Source organism: Torulaspora globosa, chromosome 4 (genome assembly GCF_014133895.1).
Source record: "Torulaspora globosa chromosome 4, complete sequence".
Classification (NCBI taxonomy): Eukaryota; Fungi; Ascomycota; class Saccharomycetes; order Saccharomycetales; family Saccharomycetaceae; genus Torulaspora; species Torulaspora globosa.
Genome location: NC_050730.1, coordinates 812,076 through 839,998, shown reverse-complemented (window position 1 = coordinate 839,998; position 27,923 = coordinate 812,076). Strand labels below are relative to the sequence as shown.

Genomic DNA, 27,923 nt, shown 5'->3' with positions numbered 1-27,923 from the left:
TGAAGTTCAGAATAGAATACAACGATCGACAAAGCCCTATGCCAGCTCTGTCTTTCAATTAAAATGCAAGAAATTCCACTAAAAATCAGCCGAACCCTCCCACCTTCTTCTTTCGCTTCGACCTCTGAGAACTTTGTGATTGAGAGAAGCTGCCCGCTGGTTGCATCAAACTAAACGCTGGAGTCATTGTCTCCGGAAGAGTACTAGGGAGGTGGGTCGCCGAAAGCAGTGGAGGCGCAGCCATATTTTCTTTGTTGAAGAGCGGTTGGCTATAGGCGACCTTCAATACTTTGCCAGAAGTCAGGCCGGCCGCTGTTCTCTTAGTCCGCTTGGAGGAACGAGCCTGCGAGGCTTTAATTGTAGGAATTTGGGACTGGCTGCCCTGGAAAAGCTGGGATTGGTCAAATGTAGCTGAGCTCTCTTGGGTCATAGTGGTCGGGAGGTCTTCCTCGGTCCATGAATCAACGATTTCTCGATGCGATCCACTTAGAGACTCTCGCAATTTCTCCTCTACTGCACTATACAGCGAGGGCTTCCAAAAGTGAAGAGTGCTCATAACCGCGTCTCTTATGACACACCTAGTAAGTGCCTCCGAATTGGTCGTTACTAAATCCCAACACTGCAATAACTTACTGTAAAATATATCCAAGTCTTCAGCAGCCTCTCGCAGCAACAGAGATGAAATTGTCTTGAAGCTTGTGAACATCAATCCCTGATCTGTGTAGTGTTGAGATAGTTGCTGCAATAAAGAAGTAAATTCAGAGAGATTGTGAATGTCATTCGGTACCGTTGCCAGGTGCCGTATAGGCGACTGGAGTTGTGCTAAGGATTTCTCGGAGTCAGCCCAGGTTGGCAAAAGCTTATTTATGGCTTCAGACAGTTGATAGCCATAGGTTTGAAACATTTCGCTTTCGGGCGTTGCGTTTCTCTCAGGGTTCGCAATTAACCTTGTAGCCTGATGGACCCTTGTCACCAAGCTTGGGACGTTACGTGGGAAATATGATTCGTCTTTCTGACAAACTACGCGGCTGTTCGAGAACTTGGAGTTCAAGCCCACATTTTGGTTGATCGGCAGATCGCCGCTAGTCACAATATAATGCCAGAATGTCCTGCTCTCCGTCTCACTAATAAACATGCTTAATTGCATGCTTGGCTGAGAGTTGACTGCTGAAATCTCGACTGCGTCATCAACTGAGCGGTCATAAAGGCAAACACCTTTAAGACCTGCTGTAACGTGCGGTACCTGTAGAAGAACAGGGCTCCCTCCTAATTTTATGGAGGTTTTTCTGTCATTCAATGAGAAGCATTGGACATAAATCTGGGAGTGATTTCTCGAAAAGATGCAGGCAAGTAGTAGATTGTTCCCGCCCGGCTTAATGGCTTGCACGCAAAGCCTTAGTGTTGTATCTTCGGGATTCAGATCATGCTTCCAAGATATCTCTCTGGTCAGGTGCTCATTGCTTTGTTTCGTGCTTATGAGGATGATTTCTCTGCTAGTCAGTAAAATACCATAATCATCGTCCAGTCTATGATAATCAAGTAATCTCGACCACGTCTTTGCTTGTATTATTTCAAGCTCCCAATCATGAGCGAGATCTAGCTCGATTAATTTCGACCTATCCATAACCAGTAACCTTGTGAATGACGACGACCACTCGATCCTCCGCCAATTTGAGAGTTCTTCGGGATCGAATATGGTACCAAAATTGTCTTTCGAGACCTGACACCTACCGCCAGCCTTGAATGACTTCGGCATCTGGCAAAGACCAAAGTTGCCCTTCACATCGACTACTGCGAACTGCCGAAGATCCCAGGGATTGAAGGCAAAATCAGCGAAAGGAAAATCGCCAAAATGCTTGAATGGAAGTGGCTCACACATGCTTATTTTTATGTCATGGTGAGAACTGATGTTCTCAATCTTTATCATATGAAGGTCGCTTTCCGTCATTACTCCTATCAAATCGCTTTTCCTGCCAAGCATTCCTGATAAATTTGAGATCTTGACGCTTTTAATAGCCGACGCCATTTCCACGCAACAAGAGCTTCTAATCTGATCGAATGAAACATTTTCCTTATCATTCCTCTTCTCGTCCGCCACAGCGATGTTCAAAAGGGAATTGGCCTTTCCACTGCTATATACTAGTATGCGGCGTGGCTGGATGTTATTTCTCAAATCTGGTATTGTCTGGATTTCGCCAGTTATGAACAAGGGACCCACTGTTGGATCGTAGGAGGTTGCGCCCTTCGTCTTCAACTGAGTCCCGGCTTGCCCACTAGAGATTAGATCACTTCGAGACAAATCTGTAATTAAATTTCCTGGTACAAAGTCGTGCGGAGAATTGAGTTTACTCTTGATATCGTACATGTATTCCCTGTTAAGCTCGACCTCTTTAAAGTACTGGAAATTGCGGGGAATAACAGGCGACAGGGACTCCCAACTTAACCTCGAAAGTAGAATTTCCTTCCAGTGCTCGTCAGCTTCGCTATCTTCATAACTTTCTTCATCATCCTCATCGTCAACAAAATAACCATCGTCTATTACCTCGTCTGTTTGAATAGTTCGAGATAAACCATCCACCATACAGCGGTCGGCAGAGATTCTCAACTTACTCAAGTCTATAGCCAATTGATCGTCATACGCCTCTGTCCATCCGTACTCACTGTTTTCGATCTTTCCCTTACTAGGATTGTAAAGAGCAGCACTCTTAACACCTATACCTAGCTGAGCTCCTACCGAGTACTTTCTAGGGAAAGCTTTCTCGCTCATCTTCACAACATCAATGACACTGGGTGAGGACCCTAAGTGCTATACCTTTTTGACTATATGATAGTTGATATGTAGGTAGCTCATCGCTTGATCTCTATAATACGTCAGGGCCATCGCCTCAGACGGACACGAATGTACGACGCTAAAGCTCAATACTATGAGTAATTGAGTATTATTTGTTATTTAGTGATCTATATTAGTTGGATGATCATACATCTTTCAAAAGGCCAGTTACTGGCCCAACGAAGGATCCTCCTCGAATCTTAGATCCCAGCCGATGACTGGACCCAACTTGGGCAGTACTTCAGCGACACTTTGCACATCCTTGTCACCTCTTCCAGAAACATTGATCACAATGTGTTGATCTGGTTTCATCTTCTTGGCGAGTTCGCAGGCACCGTAGATGGCGTGGGATGACTCCAAAGCTGGGATGATACCTTCAAGCTGCGAAAGCAGTTTGAAGCCTTGCAGAGCCTGTGCGTCACTGGCCGCTATGAACTCTGCACGGCCTGTGGATTTCCAGTAAGCAAGTTCTGGACCGACACCTGGGTAGTCCAAACCCGCAGACACGGAGTGCGTGTCATGGACTTGACCATCCTGGTCCTGCAAAACGTAGGTCTTGACACCATGGAAGACACCAGGTCTGCCAACGGTAAGTGTGGCGGAATGAGACTCAGTGTCGATACCAGCACCACCTGCTTCAACACCCAGCAGTTTGACGCTGAGGTCCTTTTCAAATGGCGAGAACATGCCTGTGGAGTTGGAACCACCACCTACGCATGCAACTACAGCATCAGGCAGCTTGCCGCTGTTCAGCTCAGCGAACTGCTTCTTCGTTTCCTGGCCGATCACGCTTTGGAAAGTACGCACTAGGGTTGGATAAGGATGAGGACCGATTGCGGATCCAACAACGTAGTAGGTTGTTTTCAAGTTGGTGACCCAGAAACGGAACGCCTCGGAGGTTGCGTCTCTCAAAGTCCTTGTACCATTTGTAACAGCAATCACCTTAGCACCCAGAATTCTCATTCTAAAAACGTTCAAGGCCTGACGACGAACATCTTCAGCTCCCATAAAAACTGTACACTTTAAACCGAACTTTGCACATGCGGTGGCAGTAGCCACACCGTGTTGACCAGCACCAGTTTCAGCGATAATTTCGGTCTTACCTAGTCTTTTTGCTAATAGCAATTGAGCCAACGCGTTGTTGATCTTGTGAGAACCGGTGTGATTCAAATCTTCTCTTTTCAACCAGATTTGAGCCCCACCGCAATATTCGGTTAGTCTATCAGCTTTATGCAGGGAGGAGGGACGACCGATGTAGGAATACAAAGATCTAAACTCCTCCCAGAACTTTGGGTCCGCTACAGCCTCGTCGAAACCGGCCTCTAACTCTCTGAGACAAGCATGCAACGCCTCAGGAACATATTGACCACCAAAATCGCCGAATCTACTTGGATGTTTGTGTGTCTCGTTGAAGTTGTTGACAAGCTCCTCGGTTTGTCTAGCTTCTTCAATAGACTTCCGCTGTAGCTGATAAAATTCTTCCTTGGTCAATATCTTGTGCTTTTGACCAGCCAATATCTCCTCGACATATTTCTTGGCAACCGCGTATGCTTTTCCCTTTGGTGCTTCACCACACAGTGTTACAATCTTGGATCCAATAACGACACCATCAGACAGCGAGCCGACGTCCTTAAAGTGCTCTCTGGTTGAAACACCAAAGCCAACGGCGAGTGGTGTATCCTTCGTGTACTTCCTCACTTTGGTAACCAGTTGACCCAAGTCACTGGCCATAGAAGTCTGAGCTCCGGTGGTACCCATTCTTGAGACAACGTAGACGAAGGAGTCTGCTATTTCGGCAAGCAGCTCCAGACGTTCCTCTGTTGTGGATGGTGCAACCAATGGAATTAAACTTAAGCCCGATTCTCTAGCAAAGTTTCTCACCTTCAACGCTTCCTCAGGTGGCAAATCCACAATGATGAAACCGTTGGCACCAGCGGAAGCTGCGTCTTTGATGAATTGCTCCTCCCCGTAGTTCAAGATAGGATTGTAGTAACCCATCAGAATTATGGGAACGGTAACGCCTGTCTCTCTAGCCTGACGAACCAAATCCAGAGTATTCTTCATAGTTACACCATTTGTCAACGCAACAGTGTTGGCTACCTGAATAGTAGGACCGTCTGCTATTGGATCAGAGAAGGGCATACCCAATTCAATTACATCAACACCACCATCTTGGAAACCCTGCAAAATTGGAATAGTATCTTCAACGGTAGGATAACCAGCGGTCATGAAGGTGACCAACGCATTGCGGCCCTCGTTCTTGGCCTGAGCGAATGTTTGTCTTAAATGTGTCGACATTATAAACTGATTGCTATATCGTTAACGTTCTGCTCGTAAAAAGTCTTAATAATTCTGCTGATTGCTTGATAAAGTTTCCTGAACTAAATTCAAAGATGAAATTCAAAGATGAAAGGCCTTTTAAAGTCCAATCGGCCACTGTAGTAGAGTTTTCTTCACAATGACTCATTGTTCACCATGTATTTTAGCATTGTTGAAGTTTTCCAAAGAAAAATAGTTAGCTACGACTATTTAACAACGACTCATTATAAAGAAGAGTTCGTCAGGTTGACATGTCAGTGCGCTCGATTGGTTGCTGTTGTGGTCGAGATGGTACTTGAAGCGTGGAGCTAAATATCCACGAAAATTCCGCTCTTTTGGGCCGGCATTGACAGTAGCAAGCCTAGAATGTCTTGATCGTAAAACATAGCATTAGATTCTGCTTCTCAGCAGTAGTTCGGTGAAACGCTTCAGACCACCGTTCTTGCCACTATTACTACTTTGTGCTCAATTTGACTAGTAGGTACGGTTAGCGTCGTTGCGGCATCGGCCGTTCCTGCCCTGTTACGTTGTTGATGTGTAAGTGGTTACGCGGCAGAAGAATGGCGCTGGCCGCTATCACTGGGAGATGAAGGGTTATATCATATCCATGTTTAGATCACCAAAATCGAGGTTATTAAAATCGAGCGGATCAAAATTCTTTCTTGGATTATTTTGAATTGGCTGCTGCTGCTGCGGATCTGCTCCCATGCTCATGTTCAGTATATTGGCGGGAGTTATGCTATTCATGTTCAGCGGTTGTACTGGAGGGGCAGAGTTGCCGACGGTGGGTTGGTTGAACTGTTGCGGTTGCTGTTGTGACTGCGGCAGCTGCATTTGCTGCTGAGGTAGGCCGTATCCGTTAGGAGTATTGCCGACCGGAGACATCAGGGACTGCATTGGAGACCCCGTCATAGTGTTTGGCATGACGCCGTTCATCATTTGCATGGGATTCGCGGGTGGCGCCGAATTTATCATATGAGCTGGCGGAGTCGGTGACAAAACTGTTGATGGCTGGCTTTTTACGGTATCCACAGCTGCAGCTGCAGCTGCAGCCGCAGCTTGGGCCTTCTTGCTCTGTCTCGGTTTCCTCGGTTTTTTCCCTGCTGCTGGAAATGTGCTTGGCGCAGCAGAGCCTAATGGTGTGCTTGAATGACTGACAGGTGTCCCGCCGCTCGACTTGCTGATCTTCTTGCTGGCAGGAGGGTTCGAAGCCCCACTATTCTGCGTCTGGGGAGTCGAAATCGTGCTATTTTGTGACGTTACCTTTAAAGTCTCCAATGGCTGAAACTTTTTGGTACCGTACCTCTCTGAGTACTCTGGTATAGTATCGAACAAAGGCTGCAGCTTTCCTACGTCCTCGGAGATCATCTGAAGTCTATTGGTCAAATCTAGCACCTTGTTTCTTATCAATGCAAACCGTTCCAACGGCGTTTGGTCTTGAAGATCATCTAGGCTAGACATAGTCTGTAAAAAATCGTTAAACTGCAATCGCATCGGCAGAATAGAGCCCTGAGCCTTGTCGATTGCGCTTATCACCTTCTCTTGCGGCTCTTTGGTGCCTCCAGCGAGCGATGCCTCTAGGTCGTCCAGCTTCAAATCAGGACTCAACAGATCGGCAAGGCTAGACATTGTAATCACTTATTCTCTCAATCAGCAGAAGCCAGATAACGTGAAAAGCCTGGCACTTCCTTGGTAGCTATACTTTGGCCTGCTCTTCAATAAGATGTCTAGTGCTATAAGAAAGACAGCTTATCTCATCAAACGATGGAAGCAACTATATACAGTGAACACTTCAAACTGTGAATACTTACCAGATCGTCAAGCTACAGCTCTGCGGTGCCATTGCCATTCCTATTTTCTAGCTTTCGGCTTATTAGGATCAAATTGCCATGCCTTGCGCAAGTAGAGTGCGAGATACCAGGATTTAACGTCTTGTCCGTTCAAATTCTACAATCTCTGTTCCATGATCGTTAACCTTGGTCTTGAGACGTGTTTTGAGCTCTGCTTCGTCCAGAAAGTCGTGGAACCAGTAATGTAACAGGAAGCTCATGGAGATTTGGTTGTAGCATCGGCTGACAGTTGCGAAGCATCTGTCGCGCATTTCGAGAAACGCCGATGAGCTTCTCAACAACTTGTAAACCAGTGAGGAGTTCGGGATTTCCTTCAGTAGCTCAAACCACTTACCTGCACTCTCAGTACGATTGTTAAGAATCATGGACATGCGAACGTACCTCCTATATGAATCGTCTAATTTGCCCTCGGAATGCCACTTATTCACAAATTTGAGGCAGTTTCCCATATCACGTTCGATATGTGAGATAAAGATGGCATAAGCTTCTGCGTACTCTGCAGCCAGACGTTTGGGTACATTGCTGACCATGAATGCCAGTACCAGGTTACCTAGCTTGTGATGTTCTTTCTTGGCATGGTAATATTCGTACGACAATTTGTAAACGTCGAAAGTGAACAGCATGAACTCTTCGTCCTGGTTGTGTTGCCCATAGATGCCGATAATCACTTCTCGCAGCTTCCTCAGTCCGTGTTCAACCTGACTATCTTTGACAGGACTGTATTGCGTCCATACGACTTTTAAGTGTTCCAATAGCTTGCTCCTGAGCTTTGCAGAGTTTCTCAGATCATCCAAACTGCTAGAACTAGAGCGACTTAACAGTGCTCTGTCATTTAACGGGTCGTTAATTATCCTGTCTCTAGCCTCATTAGAAAACTTCTGCAGCCTTCGAAGCCTTCTTGAATCCTTCTCCAATTTATCTAGATCAACCATTCTTTGCTAGGATCAGAGTGATCTCATAAACGATAGCCAACCGACCTTGGGCAACTTAATGGTCAAAGGACTATCCGAAAAACCAGCGAGTTATGAAAGGTAGCCTGCAAAATTGCTCGATCATTGCCAGATGACATTCATGCGACCCAGTCGACTGCTCTCCACCATCAACAGGCCTTTGAACGTTTTATTTTTTGGTAGTGATCAGTTCAGCATCCATTCATTGAGGGCCCTTGATGAACTGAAACGACAGGGATCTAAAGTGGGTGAGATACAGCTGGTTACGAGGTCTCCTAAATGGTGTGGAAGGCAGAACTCAGTATTGAAATATCCGCCGATCGTGGAGGCTGCTAGAGGACTCGGATTACGGGAACCATTTCTATGTGATTCAAGGCAAGATTTGGTCGATTTAGGTGACGTTGTGAGAGATGAGCACTATAATCTCATCGTAGCTGTTTCATTCGGAAAACTGATACCTGCTGAGCTGATAAACAGGGTACCGTTTGCCTTGAACATACATCCATCGTTGCTGCCGCGCTACAAAGGTGCGTCACCGATTCAGCATGCTTTGCTGAATGCCGATGAAACCACAGGAGTTACTATACAGACGCTACATCCCTCTAAGTTCGACCAAGGCTGCATACTTGCGCAAACGCGAGCGCTTAACATTGAAGAGCTCCTATCCAAGGGCACAGTGAGTTACTTCGACGACGATGTGCCAAGAGCTACAGCCACATTGATGGATCAGCTGGGTCTTGAAGGCTCAAAGCTTTTGCAGAAAGTCATTACACAAGACCTGTACACTGAAATGCAGAACAATGAGGCCGATGCTGTTGAGCCCAGCTACGCTCCGAAAATCACGACTGAAATGAAGCATATCAACTGGAACTCGCAGGATGCTGCTTCTCTAGTAAGAAGACTCGAAGTTCTCGGGCCACTGTTCACATACAAGAAGACGTGTCCCAAGCAAAAAGATACAGCGCCTGTTCTGAAAAGGATTATACTTCACCAGTTCCAGATAGCTACGAAACAGCCACAACTGCTGCGAGAACCTGGCGATTTCATGTTTGACGAGGAGACAAGCAACCTTCTGGTGAAATGCGAAGGATCCAGCTGCATCCAAGTAAGAAAGATCCAATTCGAAGGGTTCAAAGTAGAAGACGCGAAACAATTCATTACAAGTCTACGCAAGAGGTGTGGCAAGACGATGGCGGAGCAAACAGTGTTTTTGTAAATATATATCAACTGAACGACCGCAAGACGTTTCCAGCACCGGCTGGCTAGAATACAAAGCTCCGACTGTCCCGGCAGCCGACCAGAAATCCAGCAGACGGCTGCAATCGCAGGTGCTCGACGCCGAACCTCAATGGCTTGAAAGTAAGTTCAAATCTGTATCAATGATTTGATAGTTTGTTCGATGAGCTGGGTTTTTTCACTAGGCGTTCGGAAGTGATAGTATAGCACCTTTTATCGGGAGCTGCAGGTTAATAACAGTAATAAAAACACAAAAGATCCAAATATCTGCTTATTGCTTGAGCTGTTCATCCAGTTGCTTACTATCGCTGATTAATCTAACAATTTAATTCCACTTTATGGAAAAGCCATTGGTAGCCAAGGGGGATTTGAAGAAAGGTCCCTCGCAGACAATAAAAGAATCTGCATCGAATGGAAAGTCGGTCAACGAAACTACTGAATGTCCATACGAAGAAGCTCCACTCTATAGGAAAATCATCTATGACTTCATTCTTTACCTGTTAACGAATATTTTCGACTGTTTCTTCAGAGAAATAAGGTCTCGAGGAGGGTTTAAAGTGCCCAAGCAGGGTCCTGTGATCTTTGTTGCCGCACCACATGCTAACCAATTTATCGATCCAGTTATCTTGATGGGCCAGGTGAAGAAGGCTGTCAATAGACGAGTTTCCTTCCTGGTTGCTGAAAAATCGCTGAGAAGGAAAGCAGTGGGCTTTCTGGCACGCTGTGTGATGTCGATTGGTGTTATAAGGGCCCAGGATAAGCTCAAACCATCTAGAGGAAAGATTACTGTGGATCCGGAGAACCCTCGGAGGATCATTGGACATGGTACGTTTTTCACCACCGATTGCAGTCCCAAAGGTCTTCTGGGACTGCCTAAATCTATGGGAAATGTTGAAGTAGACACTATTGAGAGCGATACGGTACTCACAATTAGAAAAGAGTTCAAGATGGGGAAGCCAGAGGTTATGAGTGCCTTGACCAAGGGTACACCGTTCAAGTATGCTGACAAAGTGAACCAGTCTCATGTTTACCACAAAGTTTTTGAACACTTGGCTCATAACCAGTGTATTGGTATCTTTCCCGAAGGTGGTTCTCACGATAGAACCGATCTTTTGCCGCTAAAAGCCGGTGTCGCGATCATGGCCCTCGGATGCATGGACAAGCATCCTGACGTTAACGTGAAAATTGTTCCATGTGGTCTGAACTATTTTCATCCCCATAAGTTTAGATCCAGAGCTGTTTTGGAGTTCGGTGATCCCATTGAGATACCTTTCGAATTGGTAGCCAAATATAGAAACCCAGAGACCAATAGAGAAGCTGTCAAAGAGATGTTGGATACTATCTCCGAAGGGCTGAAAGCCGTGACCGTTACATGCTCCGACTATGAAACTTTGATGGTCGTTCAAGCCATGAGACGGCTGTATGCTGGTCAATTATCCTCCAGATTGCCTTTGCCCATGGTCGTTGAAATGAACAGAAGACTGGTTAAAGGATATCAAACCTACAGAGACGATCCCAAAATTGTTGCTTTGAAAAAGGATATTATGACATATAATGCGCACTTGCGTCATTATAATTTACCAGATCACCTCGTTGAGACGGCAAGGATAAATTTTATCAGAAACTTTAGCTTACTGGTTTTCAGATCCATTCGTTTGTTAGTCTCCCTCATTTTGGCTTTACCTGGCATCATAATGTTCTCACCAGTGTTTATTATTGCTAAAAGAATCTCAAAGAAGAAGGCTGCCGAAGCTCTTGCCGCATCAACAGTTAAGATCAAGGCAAACGACGTTATAGCTACTTGGAAAATCTTGATTGGAATGGGATTCGCGCCTTTGCTATACATTTTCTGGTCTGTTTTAATCACATATCACCTCAAGGATAGGTATGCTAACAAAGTATTAACCTTTTGCATCTCCTATATTTCATGCTGTGCAGTGACATATTCGGCGCTTATCATTGGTGACATTGGTATGGATATCTTCAAATCTCTAAGGCCCCTGTACTACTCCATCACCTCTCCACAGGGTTTGAAAAACCTAAAGAAAGAAAGGGCCATACTAGAAAGAAAGATTACTGAAATTGTGAATACGTTTGGGCCAGAACTATTCCCAGATTTTGACGCTGACTCTTTGCGTGACGAATATGAGGCTGACGAAGAAGAAGAAGATCGCAAGACTGCTGAATTGAAAAGAAGAAGGCTAGTTAGACATAAGAAAGGGAAAAAATCTGAAGAAGGCTCAAGGAAGGGCCGGGATCTTGACGAGGAGCCGGAGGTGGTTGTCGATCACACCGAGTCTGATGCCGTCTCGTTAGTGAACAGCGATAACACACTATCCAATATTCCACTATTCTCAACCAATGGAGGAAGGTCCGAGACCTCACTTTCGTCTTATATGTCGGGAGAATCCTCTGGTTCCGAATTCTTTGTCGAAGAGAAAACCACATCGAAGAATGGACTCGCTGACAAGATCGCTCAGGCTGTTTGGGACAAAAGAGGTTCTGCTGATGGCCAATTAGGCGGCTTAGCCTCGGAGACGCAAGAGATGTAAATATTAACAAATAGTTCATTTGATCGAAACACATTAGGCTAGATATAATGGTATGACAAGTTAGAAGTTTAATTTGAAATTACAATAAATAAAAGACTATAAAAGGTGACAAAACAATCAAAGGAACAGAGGAAAATACAAACCCAGAAATCAAAAACTACTCCAGTTCCAGTCGGCTGGAACAGAACCTACAACGCTTCCCATAACATCATCTTTATCATTGGTATTATCGCCCACTTCAGAGCTACTTGCTACATTAATAGCCTGTGGAATGCGCGATTGTCCGGTTTGCGAAACTACCGAGCTTGTATTTGTTAAAGCATCAATTTGCCTCGAGTCTTTTTTGTCCTTCCAGTTAGGGTTCTTTATCATGCTTTCATAATCCTCGAGGCAGTTGTCACAGATTTTGGACAGCGTTCCCATCCCACCACCACCTATCATGAACTGAGCGTTGGAATTGAGGTACAACCAATGAGCTAAATGCTGCTGACAGAAAATGTCACCACAATGTCTACAATGATGTTTCCTTTCCAGAAAGGTGAACAGTTTGTGACAGTAGTGGCATGAGCTGCGCTTTGAGTCAGGTAACCAATGTTCTCTAGTTGGCGGAGCAGGCGGCTCCCATTTGAGACCAAGCTGGGAGTCGGAGTTATAGTGATCTGCTCCAGCAAGGAAAAAAGATCCCAAGCGTCTTTTACATGCCTCGAGAATCGACGAGTGGTTTGAAATGACACTAGCCTGCGAAGAAGCAGATGTAGTGCTCCTTAAAGTCATGTTTTGATTCCGCGATACCAGGGTATGTTGTGGAGACACGGGTCTTACCACATCATCGATAGTTATATTGGTCTCAGAAACATCGCGTAAAACAGCAGGCACATATAGAGGCTTCTTTGGATTGCCGATTTGCTTCAGGGATCGCTTATTGCTATGGTTAATAGTTGAGTTTGTCGGTATTGACGCATTTGGCTGCCGTATAACATCCAATGAATGCTTTCTGTTGCTGACAGGCGGTCGAGCAATGTGATTCTGAGAAGCTTTGCTAGAGTACTCGCTAGGATCGAAGGAAGAAGAATCTAGTACAACGTTCTTATTGCCAAATTTCAGATGAGTCATTGAATTCACCTGATTGACGAAACTTTCGTCACCAACATCTCGGCTCTCGTCCTGATCTTCATCCTGCTCACTGTTATCTTCCCCTTTGCCAGCTGAGCTCTCGCACGATGCCAGATCATCCTGCTCTTCTTCACAGTCACCTGCATCTGTGTTCAGCATATCCTTTACATTATGTTTCAAAGTAGAAAGTTTTCTCAACGCCTGTGTAGTTAGTCTCTTTTGAGAATCTATATCTGCATCTTCATCTTTGTAACTGCTTGATTCTTGCTGCACCGATACCACCTCGTTTGGGTTCACGTTTTCCTTCTTGAATGAAATTTTAGAGTTTTGTCTCTGCAATTGCTGTCGCGTCGTTGCCGAATCCAACCTCGGTCTGTTGTCATCCGTAAAGGGCATCTGCATTCCAATCTCATTCTCGGAGCTGTTCCTTCGAAATATGCCCGTTGCGGTCGCGGATGCCCCAGACGTCACGTTGTAACCCCCAGTCCCACCGGTATGACTTGCAGATATACCCTTCTTCCGTATCGACGACATTGCAGGCGACTGAATCTGCTCATTGAAATTTGTGTAGCTGCTCACACGCTGCGCTTCCTGTTCGCCGTTCTGCTGCTGCTGCTGCTGTTGTGCTTGTTGGTTTTGCACGTTGTTCTGATGCAAAAGAGATCTCAGCGAGATGCTACTCAGTACACTCTGTGCCGACTGAGTTCTCGCCCTATGTGGTATCACTTTCTGCTTCTCAAAAGTGATCGTAGAAACAGACCGGTTGCTATTCCCATTACTATTCGACGACAAAGATGAGTTGGGCGATGATTGGAAGCTCTTCTTCTTCCTCAAACCATATGTTCTCTTTTCTCTACCAGTCTCCGCGCCACTCTCTTCCTCCTCTTCTCTTATTGCTGGTGTCTTCCCACTATAGCCTTGCGCTTGTACTTCGCCCGCGTTCATCTGCTGCTGGATCACTGTATCACTTGACTGACTATGGACGCTGCTCATTCTTTGCATAATCTCTCTCTGCAATCCAATCTCTAAATAATCCCGCTAACTAGCCTCCTCAAACACACTTTCCTCCTGTCTCAGTGGTTTCTCCCTTTTTGTTCTGGACCACACTGTGTGAACCTAATCGAAACAAATCAAAAGAACTCGCTCAAAAGCCCCCCGTCTCCGTGTTACGTCCTCCCAAATACGCTCCACCTAGTCTATAAGCCGTATCAACACAGAGTCGAGTCCCGTTCCCACTCTCGATACAAACCCACCGAATCTGACTCACGCTGCAGACCTCTAACTCCACAGAAAAAACCAAACCCGAAGATCCTACCACTCCTACCACTCTACTAGTATAACAGGCAGCACAACTAAGAGCCAGCTCTCTACCTCAGCTCTCTAATCCTATATCTTATCTTTAATACACTCAACCTGAAGGATCTCGAGATACAATTTTCCTATCAGTGAATCATGTTACCCGGACCTGGACTCTAACGAGAATTGAACAAAATACCTTCCAAGGAAGGAGACCAAGCGTATTAAACTGGAGTTTTATGAGTGAAAGAGAGGCTTGTAGAGGTCAATTGGTGCTGTGTCGGGAGTGTAAGCTGATATGAATGCACACAAGACCGGAGGAGGGGTTTCCCTGTGGGTACACTGGGTTCAGACGGTTCTTACCGTGCTGATATTCGTGGCGATGTTTGGAGCAGCGATCTCTTCGAGACTGTTTTCCGTGATTCGGTTTGAGTCTATCATTCATGAGTTCGATCCGTGGTTCAACTTCAGGGCGACAAAATACCTTGTGTCGCATTCTTTTTTGGAGTTTCTCAACTGGTTCGACGACAGAACGTGGTATCCGCTTGGGAGAGTCACTGGCGGTACGCTGTATCCGGGGCTGATGACCACTAGTGGCGCTGTCTGGCATCTGTTCAGAAAGATTGGGTTGCCGGTCGACATTAGAAACATTTGTGTTATGTTTGCTCCCGCTTTCTCGGGTGTCACGGCGTGGGCCACTTATCAGTTCACGAAGGAGATCAAGGACTCGAGTGCGGGCCTGTTGGCGGGGGCTTTCATGGCGATTGTGCCCGGGTACATATCGAGATCTGTGGCGGGGTCGTACGATAACGAGGCGATCGCCATCACGTTGCTGATGGTTACGTTTATGTTCTGGATCAAGGCGCAGAAGAGAGGTTCTATCTTCTATGCGTCGTTGACGGCATTGTTTTACTTCTATATGGTTTCTGCCTGGGGTGGTTACGTGTTTATCACCAATCTGATTCCCCTGCACATCTTCATCTTGATCCTGATGGGGCGTTACAACTCGAAATTGTATGCTGCTTATACGACTTGGTACACTATCGGTACTTTGGCTTCGATGCAGATTCCATTTGTTGGATTCTTGCCCATCAAATCGAATGACCATATGGCAGCGTTAGGTGTCTTTGGACTGGTCCAGATCGTGGCTTTTGGTAACTTCGTCAAGTCGCAGGTTGCTTCAGAGAAGTTCAAAATTGTCATGGTTGTTTCACTTCTGGTGATCTTTGTCGTCGGCGTCGCCGGTCTGTTCACGTTGACTTATATGGGGTTCATTGCTCCATGGACCGGTAGATTCTACTCTCTATGGGACACCAATTATGCTAAGATTCATATTCCTATCATTGCGTCCGTCTCAGAACATCAGCCTGTCGCTTGGCCGGCTTTCTTCTTTGACACACATTTTCTTATCTGGCTATTCCCAGCTGGTGTGTTCCTATTGTTTTTGGAATTGAAGGATGAACATGTCTTCGTTATCGCGTACTCTGTATTATGCTCGTATTTTGCAGGCGTCATGATCAGATTGATGCTAACTTTGACTCCCGTCATCTGTGTATGTGCGGCTGTTACGTTGTCCAAGCTATTCGATGTGTATCTTGATTTCTCCAAAGGCACAACCGGCCCTAAAAAGAATTATGGTTCATTACTTTCGCGCTTGGTGGTTTCAGGCTCGTTCATTTACTACTTGTATCTGTTTGTCTTCCACTGTACCTGGGTCACAAGAATCGCGTACTCATCTCCTTCTGTCGTTATGCCATCTCAGACGGCTGATGGCCGTCCAGCACTGATCGATGACTTCCGTGAAGCTTACTATTGGTTGAGAATGAATACGGATGAAGACGCGAAAGTTGCCGCCTGGTGGGATTATGGTTATCAAATCGGCGGTATGGCCGATAGAACTACCCTAGTCGACAACAACACCTGGAATAACACACACATAGCGACAGTGGGCAAAGCTATGTCGTCACCTGAATGGAAGTCCTACGAGATCTTTAAGCAACATGACGTTGACTACGTTTTGGTCATCTTTGGTGGTGTGCTTGGGTTCAACGGAGACGATTTGAACAAGTTTCTATGGATGATCAGAATTAGCGAGGGTATCTGGCCTGAAGAGATCAAAGAGAGAAATTTCTTTACCGCAAACAACGAATATCGAGTCGACTCACAAGCAACGAAAACTATGAAGCAGTCCTTGCTATACAAGATGTCTTACAAGGATTTCCCAGAGCTATTCAAAGGACAGGGTCAAGATAAAGCCCGTGGTCAAACAGTCTCAGCTTCAGATGTGGAACCTCTCGACTACTTCGAGGAAGTCTTCACTTCCGAAAACTGGCTAGTGAGAATATACCAACTCAAAGACATGGACTTCGCTGGTAGAGATTTACATGACGTTGGGCTATTTGACAGAAACTCGGTAAAGGCATCCAAAAGGAGAAGTATGAAGAAGCCAAAGCTCGAACTCAGAGTCTAGCGCTTTACAAAATGCATTTCATACCAAGTAGATTTCGTTAAACCTTATTTAGCCATCTAAACCTACTTTTCTTCTTAATCCTCTTGTTGTACAGCGCAACTTCATCTCTATATAACCTTTGAGTATGACCTGTGAGATTTGTGATAACGCTTTCAAATGTGCTTTTATCTGTCATCAGAGCCGCCTGTCGATCATTCAGCTGTCGTAGCTCGACAAGCAGAATATCAATTTCCCGGCACAGTGCATCGTGATATTCGGTCAGGTCGTCTGATGAGTCAACGGTCTTTGCCAGCAAACTCCGTATCGTGCCCTCCTGTTCTTTCTCCTCCTCCGCACGCGCCGCTAAAGGTGTTAACGGGCTAGTGTAATTGATTTTAAGCTGATCTCGCAGCAGATGGGTTGCGTGAACATTGTTATCTTTCAGCAACGACATCAATTGCTTATAAAGCGAATCATCGAGAGATACCTCCCGCAATGGCTGCTTTTCCGCGGGCTCACCCTCGGGAATCCTTAAAATATGCCATAGGTTGGCTTTGAGATGAGACTTATCCCAGCTTAAAGGCTGCAGCGCTGTTCGCAGCTCCACCAACTGTTCGTAGATCACATGCGGTCTCTCGTCCTGCAATAACTGTTCCAGCGCCGCTGGTTGAGAATCAGACGGAGCCAAATATCCGCAATTAGGTAGCAAATCGTCTAAATATCTCGTAACTCCTTCGTAATCTTCCTCCAGGTCGCTTGTGAACGACGCATCCGAAAAGCTACCAAAATCATCGCTCTCTACACCTTCCTCGGTGACGACCTCTGTCCCAGAAGCAACCGCAACCGCGTCGGCCGTCATTGAAACGCAATTCGAACCTCTTAAGACCTGTCTGGCTGGTCAATTGTCTTATAACTGAGCTATCTATTCTATCTCATCGGTCTTGGCAAAATCTGCTGTCCGAAATGCACCAGATCCATCCGGACAGTTAAAATTCCCGACGCGAAAATAAATCACCAAACACGAAATGTAAACAAAGCGAATAAACCGGCACTTTAAGATTACAACAGGATAATGAGCACTACTACAGGTTTAGGTAAGTTGGGTACTGGCTGGTGCAACTGATCAGAGTCGATTGGATCAGAAATGGAGTTTGATACGTCTTTTGAAGGGCCGTCTGACGATAGGAAGTTCATTGCATTGGTTGTCTCGGATAATGAGGATGATTATAATTCACAAGAGGATTCTGATCGTGAAGATGCTGTACGATCGCCCTCGAAGGGCGTGAGTGAGCAAGGAATGAATGTTATGGCCAGTGCTTCGTCAAGGGCTACTCCTTCGTCGATTGGCCCAGGAAAAACAAGGTCGGAAGAGAAGAAACGGTGGTCTTTCATGTCGAACCACTCGTCTTCTTCAGGTGCTGCAAAGAAAAGATGGTCTGCGTTGTCGACTTTTACATTAGATTCTGGAACAGGCCATTCAAGGGAATCTAAGGACAAGGAGAATCGAGATTCGAAATTTCTTAAAAGAGTCTCGACCCACAGCTCTCTTTCATCGCACAAACGGGGCTCCGTTGCGAGCGTCGAGGCTGACCAGGCGGCCAAGTCGCCGCGTTCCATGAAAAGGAGCTCAACTGGGTCATCTTTGAGACAGTTATTCGGCCTTATTGCGCTTAACGATGAGAACAAAGAAAACCAGGTGAAGAAAGATCGCGACCTGTTTAAGGCACCATCAATAATTCCTTCGCAGAATCCGAAATCCTACGGTGTACAGTCTAAGGAGCGCCGCAATTCGAATTTTAGGGCTCCGTTGGCGCCTGTGGTAAACGAAGCGAATCGTCAGCGCCATTCCATCATGCTCGCCCAGGACAGCGCCAACAGCTATCATAGCGGTAGCTCGATGTATACGACCGCTGTATCAGGAAATGCGGCGGGCTTCCACACACATTCACCGAGCATGTCTTCGCTTTCTTCGATCGCATCTACAAGTTCCAAATGGAAATTTTGGAAAAGAGGCAGTAGCGCTTCTCTATCGAGGTCATCGTCCAGTCAATCACTTAAGATCGTTCATGATAATGGTTCATTGATGGCAGATACCAAAATAAAAGGAAAGAGCTCTTTTGCAGAGCTACACAAAGCTGTCTTCTCGTATAATAATGGGACAGCTGGTACTATGGACTACAGCGACAACTCATCGATTACATCGAACTCATTAAAAAAGAGACCATCATCATCTAATATTTCTTTGAATGGGTTGAAACACAGATCATCGCAATCAAGTCTAAAGCACAAGGGCTCCCATAGCTCATTACAAAGGTTAAAGACGAGAACAAAGTCCAACAATACTGGTGGCGATGACTCCTCCTCATTGACCTCTCAGGGTCCTCAAATCTCATTACCTGTGCCGGATCAGGCTTCTCGCGATAAAATCAGAGCCAAGCTTAGAAACTCGAGTTCTCTTCTTTCGCTGACGTCTTCAACCCCAGTTATAATGAAGGATTATGACGAAGCAATATTAAGCCAAATTTTAGACATCTGTGATATCAAGCATATCGTCTCAGAGAAAGAGACAATGGCTTCCCTGAAAAACTCTAAAAAGCTGACCACCCATGTCTGGAGCTGTCAAAACAATGATGGTGCAGTAGTGTTCAAGAAACTGCCGCTGGGAATGCTAGAAGATGTCACTTACTCTAAAACGATGTGTTTACAAGAGCTCAAAATGTTGAGACTTTGTAAAGGAACTACTGGATTACCATGGCTGCTACACTCCTATGTGATACAAGAAGATTCGGAAACGAGGGGACACGACACAAATGCCCCACTATTTCTACTTCTTATCTTGAAAGATCACGGAACTCCTTTGAGTGTTGTCAATTTAACAAGCTGGTCGCAAGCGCTGTACATCTTTTGGCAATGTGTCACTATACTTTACGTTGCAGAGACAAAATTTCAATTCGAGCACAGAAACCTAATCCTGGAACACATTCTAGTCGACAAGAAGCTCAATGTCACGCTGTGTGACCTGAAGTGCAGTAGAGCTCAGAAAGGGCCCGATCAACCCGTAATCTACACCAGACTAGATCACCCACTATTCTTCCAGGGCGGCGGTGACTACCAATACGAAATTTACAAACTTATGCGCTTCGTTCTCGCAGAGGCATCTTCTTGGGAAGAGTACGAACCTAGAACAAACCTTATGTGGTTGCACTATCTGTGCGTGAAATTTATCCAAAGATATGAAGGCAAACTGAACAGGTCAGGCTCGAGCAGGGATAAACTGATCAAACTGACACAGCTAATCGACCAATGCTCATCAAGCAAACGGGGTCTATTCAAAAGGCATGACATAGAGATTAGAACCTGCGGCGATTTGCTGAGGTTTAAATAGGATTCACCACAGAAAAACTAGTGTATAATTACTGTTCAATCTAAGTCGATTCTATCGCTTGTAATCTCGTGTTTCGCACCATTTTCCTTTCCTCCAGACGACGGTGGATGGAGCACAACCGGTGCCAACAGCAGCTGTTTGATCAAGAACTCAAAGGTGTCGATCACTCTCTGCAACGCCCAAAGCCAGATGCCGAGCGACACTCCGACGTCTGTCACTGAAGCTGCACCAATGGACTGCCTCTTCAGCAATCTCAGCGGCAACAGCGCAACGTAGAACCAGCCTTGAGACCACACTCCAGACACTACTTTCGGGAACAGCTCCGCCCTGGGCAAGTAGTACACCACATGTTTGCCCTTCCACAGCTTCAAAGCCAAAAATGGCAGTGTCAAACTCAGTAGTCTCAGCCTCCCGAGCAACTGCTTGTTCTGAGCACTCGCTCTCCCCAATTCCTCCTTCAAGCTCTGCAACTCCTTCTCCAGCAGTGTCAACTTCCTGTTATTCTTGGTCCACCGAGCATAATCATCCTGTGCTGAGATCGACCTGTTGACCGAAACCAACTTCTGGTGCTCCGACAGCGTGCGCTGGTACCTTCTACCGGCTGCTCGAACGTTTGGTAAGGCAAAGTGGGAAGCCCACTTTTCATGGTATCTGGTAGTGTACTGCAGAAGCTTATTGACCACAACAAACAACAGAGAAAGATATACAACCCAGTTCTCCGACAACATCTCGAATCCTCCAGCTAATTGGACCGTCAACACGCAACAACTGGCCGTAAACCCGCGATCTCTTGGTGCTTCTATCTCTCTATAAGGGAAAATTTTTGCTAATAGAAAATTAAGCTACTTATTCACTACAGAGAGATACTTGAGGTGATAAGAAGCTTAAGAGAAAGTCGATCTGGGACGTTGTATCGATCGATTGGAACTGGATTAGACTGATTGGAGTTAGCAGATGTCGCAAGAATTCATTGAAGGTCAATCACAAGCGGGTTCCTCTGAGGATGACAGTGGCACGTACGATGAATGGATTCCGTCGTTTTGCACAAGGTTTGGACACGAATACTTCTGCCAGGTTCCGACAGATTTCATCGAGGACGACTTTAATATGACTTCTTTGCCGCAGGAAGTTCCTCACTATAGAAAAGCGTTGGACTTGATTCTGGACTTGGAGGCCATGAGCGATGAGGAGTACGATGAGGAGGATACTGAGATTGGAGGGCAGAATGGCGGCGAGGGGAAGACACAGCTAGTGAATAGAAGCATAGCGGAGCATGCTGCGGAGCAGTTATATGGACTGATCCATGCGCGATACATTCTTACCAAGCCGGGATTACAGGCAATGGCGGAGAAATTCGATCACAAGGAGTTTGGGACGTGTCCTCGTTATTACTGCGGCGGGATGCAACTGTTGCCGTGCGGACTGAGCGACACGGTGGGAAAGCACACTGTGAGACTGTATTGTCCCAGCTGCCAGGACCTCTATCTGCCTCAGTCGTCGCGCCACCTGTGTCTGGAGGGAGCGTTCTGGGGGACCAGCTTCCCAGGCGTGTTCTTGAAACATTTCAAGGAACTGGAAGAGTACGTTGAGAGGAAGAGCAAAGAGGCGTACGAGCTGAAAGTGTTTGGCTTCAGGATAAACGACGTGGCAGTCTCTGGCCCCAGGATGAAGTGGCTAAGGCAGTATCCAAGCACAGAGGAAGAGTGGCAGGAGTTTGCGAAATGTGAGTTTGAAATTCCAAGCGTTGTCGATGCGGACGCATAGCAGTTGCGAGACCTAAAGAAGGGCATATGGGTAGTGTCTTTAATGGATGATTGTATAGAAATACATATTGTGTAATCTAATGAGTCAAATTGACTGGTTTCCCCGGTTCCCATTCTTTGATGGCTTTCGCCAGATTGACCCAATACTTTAGTTCCACGGTCAGCTGTGCGGCTTGTTCATACTGTTCCTCGGCAAAACTGTCCTTCAAACGGGCCTCTATACTCTTGATTCTCTGCTTGTTCTCCTGCTCAATAGCCCGCACATCTTCTTCGTTCTCTACCTCCTCCAGTTGCTCATGAGTATCCAGCACTTTCATCAGCAGGCCGGGGTCGCTCTGCATAATCTGCTGGGCCACTTGCTCCTGGCTGAGATCCATCCCACGGAGAACTTTCAGCACGTATTGGGACCTCAGCAATGGATCTTTCAAAGTGTGGTACGCCTTGTTAAGCAGAGAAGATCGGTCTCCGCCCTGAGCTTGCGTCTGGTCGTCCAACTGCGTGTTGGACAACATGTCGGGATGATGCTGAGCTTGCAAAGCTCGATACTCTTTGCGTAGTTTCGCCTGTTCAACATTCCAGGTTGGCTTGCCCTTGGGAAAAGTCTGAGGGAAAAGTTCATAAAACGTAGCCAAGAAGCGTCTTTGATGGATAATTCTCATCATATTTCCTGACTGCTTGGATCCAGGAGGATCGTCGTCACCTCTTTCAAGTAACCCGTCTTGTATCGATAGTTCAGATTACCATCTCTTTCAAAGCTCGCTTAAAGGGCTATGTAACACATTGAGGAAGAAATACCACTAGAGCTCAATTGAAGATGTTTGAAGGGTTCATTATCTCGAGGCCGGTCTATTTCACTGAACCGAGCAGTCGTTGTGGTTATTGCAGCGCCAAGAAGAGCCGAGACGAAGACTATTACTGCCTGGACTCGTGGTATCGAAATAGTGTTGTTCATGCCAACAACAGTGAGGGAACGTTAGCGGAGAATTGCACTCTGGGCTTTCAAGCAGAGCTGCTGTCAGTTGAAATGTATGACAGGCTGTGTAATATGGGCTACAGGCGATCAGGTAAATTCATCTACAAGGCTGATATGCTCAGAAACTGTTGTCGGTTGTACACTATAAGAACCCAACCAGACCTGGTTATCATGTCCAAGGAACTGAAACATACTTTGAGACGATTCAGCAAACGAGTGCTGCCTAGCGATAAGCCCTTACACAGGAATCCTAAAGGCGGATGCCATTATATCGATGAAATTGTCGAGACAGAGACTCTTTCAAAAAGCTTCAGGACTTGTTTCGAGCCTTCCGTGTTTACGGAGGAGAAGTATAGGCTTTTTGCCAAGTACCAGGAGCATGTCCACAACGATTTTGACCACAGTGCCAGGTCGTTCAAGAGATTTCTGTGTGATACACCATTCTCGAAAGAGACCGTGCTGGGAACGAAAGAGGAGTGGGAGCAATTGAACAACTGGAAGGGGTTCAAGCAGGGTGACAGACTGAAGCGATTGGGCCCAGCACATGAATGCTATTATTTCGAAGGGAACCTGATAGCGATGGCGGTGACCGACATCCTGCCCTCTGGGCTTTCATCCGTTTACTTCATCTGGGACCCCGAATATTATAAGTGGTCATTAGGAAAGCTCAGCGCGCTCAGAGAACTCTCTATCGTCAGCAAGGCCAATCTTAAGTATTATTACATGGGCTACTATCTTGATGACTGTCCGAAGATGAGTTACAAGGCGAAATATGGCGGTGGGCTATTGGACGTATCCACACATGCATATATATCGCTGGATCAGGTTACAAAATTGAAGCGTCCTGGTAAGTTGTTCGCAGTCGAAGCCACTTCCAAGAGTGAGGCCGAAAAGACGCATTCCAGTGAGTTCACTTTAAATGATGCGCTTCTTCATGCCCCTAAAAGTATTAGCGAGACCGCTGCACTGAAGAACGTTGCAGAGGAGATCTATGGTGTCGCTGGGGGTGCTTACTCGGAAGCGAATGAGGCGGCACAGGCATTAGCGAGTCTAGGTATTCCATATGCCGTAGACGAGCTACCCTTTCATCCTCAAACCAAAGAACCAGAAGAGAATGAGATGCACAATATTCCGAACGTCGTCCCAGGCTTAGTTCCTCTGAAAGAGGTTCTGCAGATGATTATGAAAGATAGAATCTCGGTTCTGGAAGGAACCGTTACCTTGTATGACTTGCTTGAAGGCGAAATGCGACGTTTAGAACGCTTTGAGGACGAATCTCCGGAAATCAAGAAGATCCTATGTGATGTAGTAAGACTAATAGGTCTAGAGAATGCCAGAGGTCTGCTCCTGCTCCTTTAGCCGGGAAGATTTCTACGGCGATTGGCAAGCCTCCCTCGGGCACCAATGCTGGGGTACAAACTCGTCTAGGCTATTTCACGCTCTAGTAGCTCTAGCTGCGCATCCTTCATGAAAATGAAATCATGATTTCGGTTTACAGAATGCCGGAACCTACCTTATGCATCAATTGACATAAGATAATGTTCGTCAAAGGAGAAACTGGTCAAGACGTTGTTATTCTCACAATGACTGCTATGTGCGACGCATATGCCATTTCTACAAGAAGGAGAGGACGGTGATCCTTAGGCCAAATGACCAGCAGTTTTCGATTTTTAGGTTAGATATGGTGAAGATTCATCATATATAGTAGTCTTACAGCTCAAGCTCGTGAGGGTCATCATAATTCATTCCCTTTCGTCTATAGCTGTTCGTTAGAGCTAAGGCTTAACTCAAGCGCTCAAAAAACTTCCGGATGCCAAAACCTTTTAGCAACTCAAGGAAGAGCCAACTGTGTGGCTCCTGTACTATCTTAGCGATATGAGCTTAGAACAGGTGGTAAATGTATGTATACTAGATGATCAGCTTTCCAGTTTTCTTTTCACTAACTTCTTTTAGCTTATCGAGGATTTATACTCTGCCCATCCATCTCATGATGTCAATCAGACGCAGCAAAGTCTGCAAACAATTCAGAAATCTGCCGATGGCTATGAAATAGCCAATGCACTGTTGGCAGGGGATAATTTTTCTGCAAATGTGAAGTATTTTGGCGCTTTAACCTTAACTGTGCAGCTTACTACGAAAGTTGGGTCTCATGAAGATCTTTTGAAACTGCTGAGATGCAATCTAATCCATTTAACTAATATGAGTGCCCAGTTTGAAGCCGAACCCCAGTCTTACAGCTCTTTGCTGGCGACAATTAGGAAGCTCATGTCAAATCTATCGCACATCTTCACCGATATGAATGAGCCTTCAGAGTGGAACACCGGCGAATCGAAGGCTCAGTACTGGAATAATCCTATTGATACGTTTATTCAGCTCCTTTTCAGGCGCAAATCAACGGTTCAGTGGGCGGGAACGGCTGAAATGGATCATGTCATCAATGAGGCACTCAATGCTTCTGTACCGTACCCTCAGCTGATCCAGTTCATTCAGACATCGCCCGTCTTCAATCATCTTGTTCTGATGTTCACTGAAATTATCGTGGAAGATTTAACCAAGCTGCAATCAAGAAAGAATCGCATGACTAAGGTCTACGAAATTGTTCACGAACACTTGTACGTTACGACTATGGCCCTCATCAACGCAAATTTAGTTATAGTGCAAGATACTGATGATGTGCTCTACAGTTGTATCGACGCTTGGATAAATTACATATCTATGGCAAGGAATGTATCCCCCCATGGAAGAATGGACCTTAGCGAAATGTTTCAGAATCTAATTAGATTAATGTGCGAATCTAAGGAGGACACCGATAATTTTGTTCGTGCCGAGAAAGTTCTAGGCATACTGGCAAATGTGTTCTCTAATGACCCTACTTTGATGGATTACGAGTTGCGTGAGCAATTAGAAGCAATCTTTGTGGGCATTTCAAGATCCGGAGTAACCAATACATCAAGACATCAATGGATGCTTCAATATATGAATCATCTGGTAACACATGAAATGATAAATGAACTGAAAGAATTGGCGGTTTGCATAGTTGATTTTTTACAAGTCAACACATTGCACCTTTGCAACAAACTTTTCAGCAATGTTCCAACATCAGATATAAGCCAAGAGAGCTCCCAACAGTACGTTAAAGTTCTTCTGCAGATGGCGAATTTTCCTCTAACGCCAATTCTGGAGGAGTTTTTCTCAGTTAGAATGGTAGATTTCTGGTTAGATTTGGCAGACGCATACAGTAATCTTCCTTCCGGAACACTATCTCCTAATGGTTCAGAGCTTGCGGTTGGCATCTTTCAACAGGTGCTCAGTATCTACCTTCCGAAGATAAGTCTACAGAATAAGCAAAAAGTTTTGGAGCATGATCAAGATCAAGCGAGTGCGCATGAGTTTGATGATTTTAGAGCAGCAGTATCAGACCTTATGGAATCTATGTGGTCAATTTTGGGCAACGATAAGTTGACAAACGTACTGATCTCTAACATTGGCAATTCTTCTGACAATGTTGATATATTTGGCCTTGAGGCCATGTCATTGGTACTCAATACACTGCTTGCAGACATGACCCTTTCTGAAAGCCCCTGGATTTGTGATGTCTTGGAGTCCTGCCAATTTTTCATTCAAAACACTGTGGTTCTCTTTAAGGCAGGTTATGAGCGGGAAAACAACAGCGCAGTGGAGCAGCTCATAAGATTGGATTTCGTTAGAACTAGCTCCACCCTAATGGGACTACTAGCCGGCTACTTGAAGCAATCTCCATCGCGCCTGAACCTTTGTATCGACGAGCTATTCAAGGGATTAGAGTACTGTACAGTGAATCGTCAAGGAAGTGACAGCGAATTCAAGGATAAAGTGGAAACGTTGATAATCAAAGCTATTTCACTTTTGTGCGACACCTGTCGCTCGGAGTTGAGTTCTTATTTACCGCAGCTTTTCAACATTTTAAGTACTCTGCTGGCCGCAGAGGCCAATATTTCCAACTTTGCAAGAGAAAATCTAGTTCGATCGCTTGGGTTCGTCCTCGAGAGTCAAGTCGAAGGAGGACCTGAGCAACAAGGGCAGTACATCTTACAAATAATTGATTTGCTTCAACATTTCATCCAGCGAAGCTTCGGCATATCAACAATAGCACCGCGGGAGCAGAAAAATTATTTTCTCTGTTTGCTGACTTGTATTTCAGAGCTAGGGTCAGCACTGCTTCCCACAGAGGACGCTGAAAGTCCCGCTCTTTTGCAAAGGCTCGCAGAGTTCCGTGACTTCTGGAAACGCGATCCGTTACAGATTAGATCCAAAATTTTGGGACTGCTTATGCAATTTACTAATGACCCAGCGTTCTGTGAAGATTCAGGCTTCGTTGAAGTCAGTTGTCTAATACTAGGTAAGGGGTTAAAGCTATGCGAAGATGAGCCATTTTTCCTAACATTTTCCATGTCAGAAATTTTGTCTTTCATTCTGAACCAGCTGCCAAAGGCAAACATCTCATCTTCATTGCCATATTACTCATATCTATTAGAGAGCCTTATAAAGCGGTACCGGGATCAGATATCGCCGCAGGAGTTTGACTACGTCTTCGAGAACATTTTCTTGAAGTACTACCATTCTGCCATTGTTGATGACCCTGATTTGTTACAAACGACAGTCAGCTTCGTCAACAGTGTACTAGATTGCAAACCTTCCTTGGCTATTCAGTCCTCGCACTGGCAATCTTTTATTTTACCAGAGTTCATTAATCTACTTTCAGCCAGAGAGAAGTTTACCATAGTTGCGATAACAAAGTTCTGGACAAAGGTCCTCAATAACAAAAAATATTCCGAAGCGGATGTGGCTGCTACCCAAGCCTTGATCAATGACATCGGCCAGCAAGTTATCTCTCAAACCATGCTCGGATTGTATAATACTCAAAGATCGGACTTGAGCAGCTACACAGATCTTCTGCGAGCATTTGCAGCAAAGTTCCCGATGCAAACCAAAGTATGGCTTGGTAATGCATTGCCTCAAATCTGTGCAAACAACGCAGCACACGAAAGATTTACCAATAAGTTATTGGTTACTAGGGGCAATCGAGCCGCGGCTAATGTTGTACTCGAATGGTGGTTAGAATGTAATCAACTGCCAAGTTTGTAACTATGATAGATCTCATTATTTCAGTTGAAGTAAAGCATGGTCAGAGCGATGGAACAAGTGTTGATGTTCACGCCCATACATCC

General features: G+C 45.6%; 15 protein-coding genes across 15 annotated transcripts; 7 read left to right on the top strand and 8 right to left on the bottom strand.

The window, feature by feature from the left end:
• Positions 1 to 85: 85 nt before the first annotated feature.
• Positions 86 to 2,767, bottom strand: RRN6 (Rrn6p; the record flags this gene model as incomplete). The annotated part of the gene is made up of 1 exon (XM_037283719.1): positions 86 to 2,767. One exon carries the CDS (start codon positions 2,765 to 2,767, stop codon positions 86 to 88), a length of 2,682 nt encoding a protein of 893 aa, XP_037139615.1.
• Positions 2,768 to 2,998: 231 nt separating this feature from the next.
• TRP5 (tryptophan synthase TRP5) lies at positions 2,999 to 5,128 on the bottom strand (the record flags this gene model as incomplete). The annotated part of the gene is made up of 1 exon (XM_037283718.1): positions 2,999 to 5,128. One exon carries the CDS (start codon positions 5,126 to 5,128, stop codon positions 2,999 to 3,001), a length of 2,130 nt encoding a protein of 709 aa, XP_037139614.1.
• A 615-nt stretch (positions 5,129 to 5,743) lies between these two features.
• PGD1 (Pgd1p) lies at positions 5,744 to 6,778 on the bottom strand (the record flags this gene model as incomplete). Its single annotated transcript, XM_037283717.1, has 1 exon — positions 5,744 to 6,778. One exon carries the CDS (start codon positions 6,776 to 6,778, stop codon positions 5,744 to 5,746), a length of 1,035 nt encoding a protein of 344 aa, XP_037139613.1.
• Positions 6,779 to 7,073: 295 nt separating this feature from the next.
• HG536_0D04600 (uncharacterized protein) lies at positions 7,074 to 7,931 on the bottom strand (the record flags this gene model as incomplete). The annotated part of the gene is made up of 1 exon (XM_037283716.1): positions 7,074 to 7,931. The coding sequence occupies one exon, from the start codon at positions 7,929 to 7,931 to the stop codon at positions 7,074 to 7,076; it is 858 nt and encodes a 285-aa protein (XP_037139612.1).
• Positions 7,932 to 8,061: 130 nt separating this feature from the next.
• FMT1 (methionyl-tRNA formyltransferase) lies at positions 8,062 to 9,165 on the top strand (the record flags this gene model as incomplete). The annotated part of the gene is made up of 1 exon (XM_037283715.1): positions 8,062 to 9,165. The coding sequence occupies one exon, from the start codon at positions 8,062 to 8,064 to the stop codon at positions 9,163 to 9,165; it is 1,104 nt and encodes a 367-aa protein (XP_037139611.1).
• A 358-nt stretch (positions 9,166 to 9,523) lies between these two features.
• SCT1 (bifunctional glycerol-3-phosphate/glycerone-phosphate O-acyltransferase SCT1) lies at positions 9,524 to 11,737 on the top strand (the record flags this gene model as incomplete). Its single annotated transcript, XM_037283714.1, has 1 exon — positions 9,524 to 11,737. The coding sequence occupies one exon, from the start codon at positions 9,524 to 9,526 to the stop codon at positions 11,735 to 11,737; it is 2,214 nt and encodes a 737-aa protein (XP_037139610.1).
• Positions 11,738 to 11,887: 150 nt separating this feature from the next.
• PIB2 (Pib2p) lies at positions 11,888 to 13,852 on the bottom strand (the record flags this gene model as incomplete). The annotated part of the gene is made up of 1 exon (XM_037283713.1): positions 11,888 to 13,852. One exon carries the CDS (start codon positions 13,850 to 13,852, stop codon positions 11,888 to 11,890), a length of 1,965 nt encoding a protein of 654 aa, XP_037139609.1.
• Positions 13,853 to 14,444: 592 nt separating this feature from the next.
• On the top strand, positions 14,445 to 16,616 carry STT3 (dolichyl-diphosphooligosaccharide--protein glycosyltransferase subunit STT3; the record flags this gene model as incomplete). Its single annotated transcript, XM_037283712.1, has 1 exon — positions 14,445 to 16,616. One exon carries the CDS (start codon positions 14,445 to 14,447, stop codon positions 16,614 to 16,616), a length of 2,172 nt encoding a protein of 723 aa, XP_037139608.1.
• A 37-nt stretch (positions 16,617 to 16,653) lies between these two features.
• Positions 16,654 to 17,454, bottom strand: LAA2 (Laa2p; the record flags this gene model as incomplete). Its single annotated transcript, XM_037283711.1, has 1 exon — positions 16,654 to 17,454. One exon carries the CDS (start codon positions 17,452 to 17,454, stop codon positions 16,654 to 16,656), a length of 801 nt encoding a protein of 266 aa, XP_037139607.1.
• Positions 17,455 to 17,739: 285 nt separating this feature from the next.
• On the top strand, positions 17,740 to 19,980 carry ALK1 (protein kinase ALK1; the record flags this gene model as incomplete). The annotated part of the gene is made up of 1 exon (XM_037283710.1): positions 17,740 to 19,980. The coding sequence occupies one exon, from the start codon at positions 17,740 to 17,742 to the stop codon at positions 19,978 to 19,980; it is 2,241 nt and encodes a 746-aa protein (XP_037139606.1).
• A 35-nt stretch (positions 19,981 to 20,015) lies between these two features.
• On the bottom strand, positions 20,016 to 20,708 carry GET1 (GET complex subunit GET1; the record flags this gene model as incomplete). Its single annotated transcript, XM_037283709.1, has 1 exon — positions 20,016 to 20,708. The coding sequence occupies one exon, from the start codon at positions 20,706 to 20,708 to the stop codon at positions 20,016 to 20,018; it is 693 nt and encodes a 230-aa protein (XP_037139605.1).
• A 226-nt stretch (positions 20,709 to 20,934) lies between these two features.
• CKB1 (casein kinase 2 regulatory subunit CKB1) lies at positions 20,935 to 21,744 on the top strand (the record flags this gene model as incomplete). Its single annotated transcript, XM_037283708.1, has 1 exon — positions 20,935 to 21,744. The coding sequence occupies one exon, from the start codon at positions 20,935 to 20,937 to the stop codon at positions 21,742 to 21,744; it is 810 nt and encodes a 269-aa protein (XP_037139604.1).
• Positions 21,745 to 21,820: 76 nt separating this feature from the next.
• Positions 21,821 to 22,405, bottom strand: JAC1 (J-type chaperone JAC1; the record flags this gene model as incomplete). Its single annotated transcript, XM_037283707.1, has 1 exon — positions 21,821 to 22,405. The coding sequence occupies one exon, from the start codon at positions 22,403 to 22,405 to the stop codon at positions 21,821 to 21,823; it is 585 nt and encodes a 194-aa protein (XP_037139603.1).
• A 152-nt stretch (positions 22,406 to 22,557) lies between these two features.
• On the top strand, positions 22,558 to 24,075 carry ATE1 (arginyltransferase; the record flags this gene model as incomplete). The annotated part of the gene is made up of 1 exon (XM_037283706.1): positions 22,558 to 24,075. The coding sequence occupies one exon, from the start codon at positions 22,558 to 22,560 to the stop codon at positions 24,073 to 24,075; it is 1,518 nt and encodes a 505-aa protein (XP_037139602.1).
• Positions 24,076 to 24,915: 840 nt separating this feature from the next.
• KAP122 (Kap122p) lies at positions 24,916 to 27,840 on the top strand (the record flags this gene model as incomplete). The annotated part of the gene is made up of 1 exon (XM_037283705.1): positions 24,916 to 27,840. One exon carries the CDS (start codon positions 24,916 to 24,918, stop codon positions 27,838 to 27,840), a length of 2,925 nt encoding a protein of 974 aa, XP_037139601.1.
• Between the last annotated feature and the right edge of the window lie 83 nt (positions 27,841 to 27,923).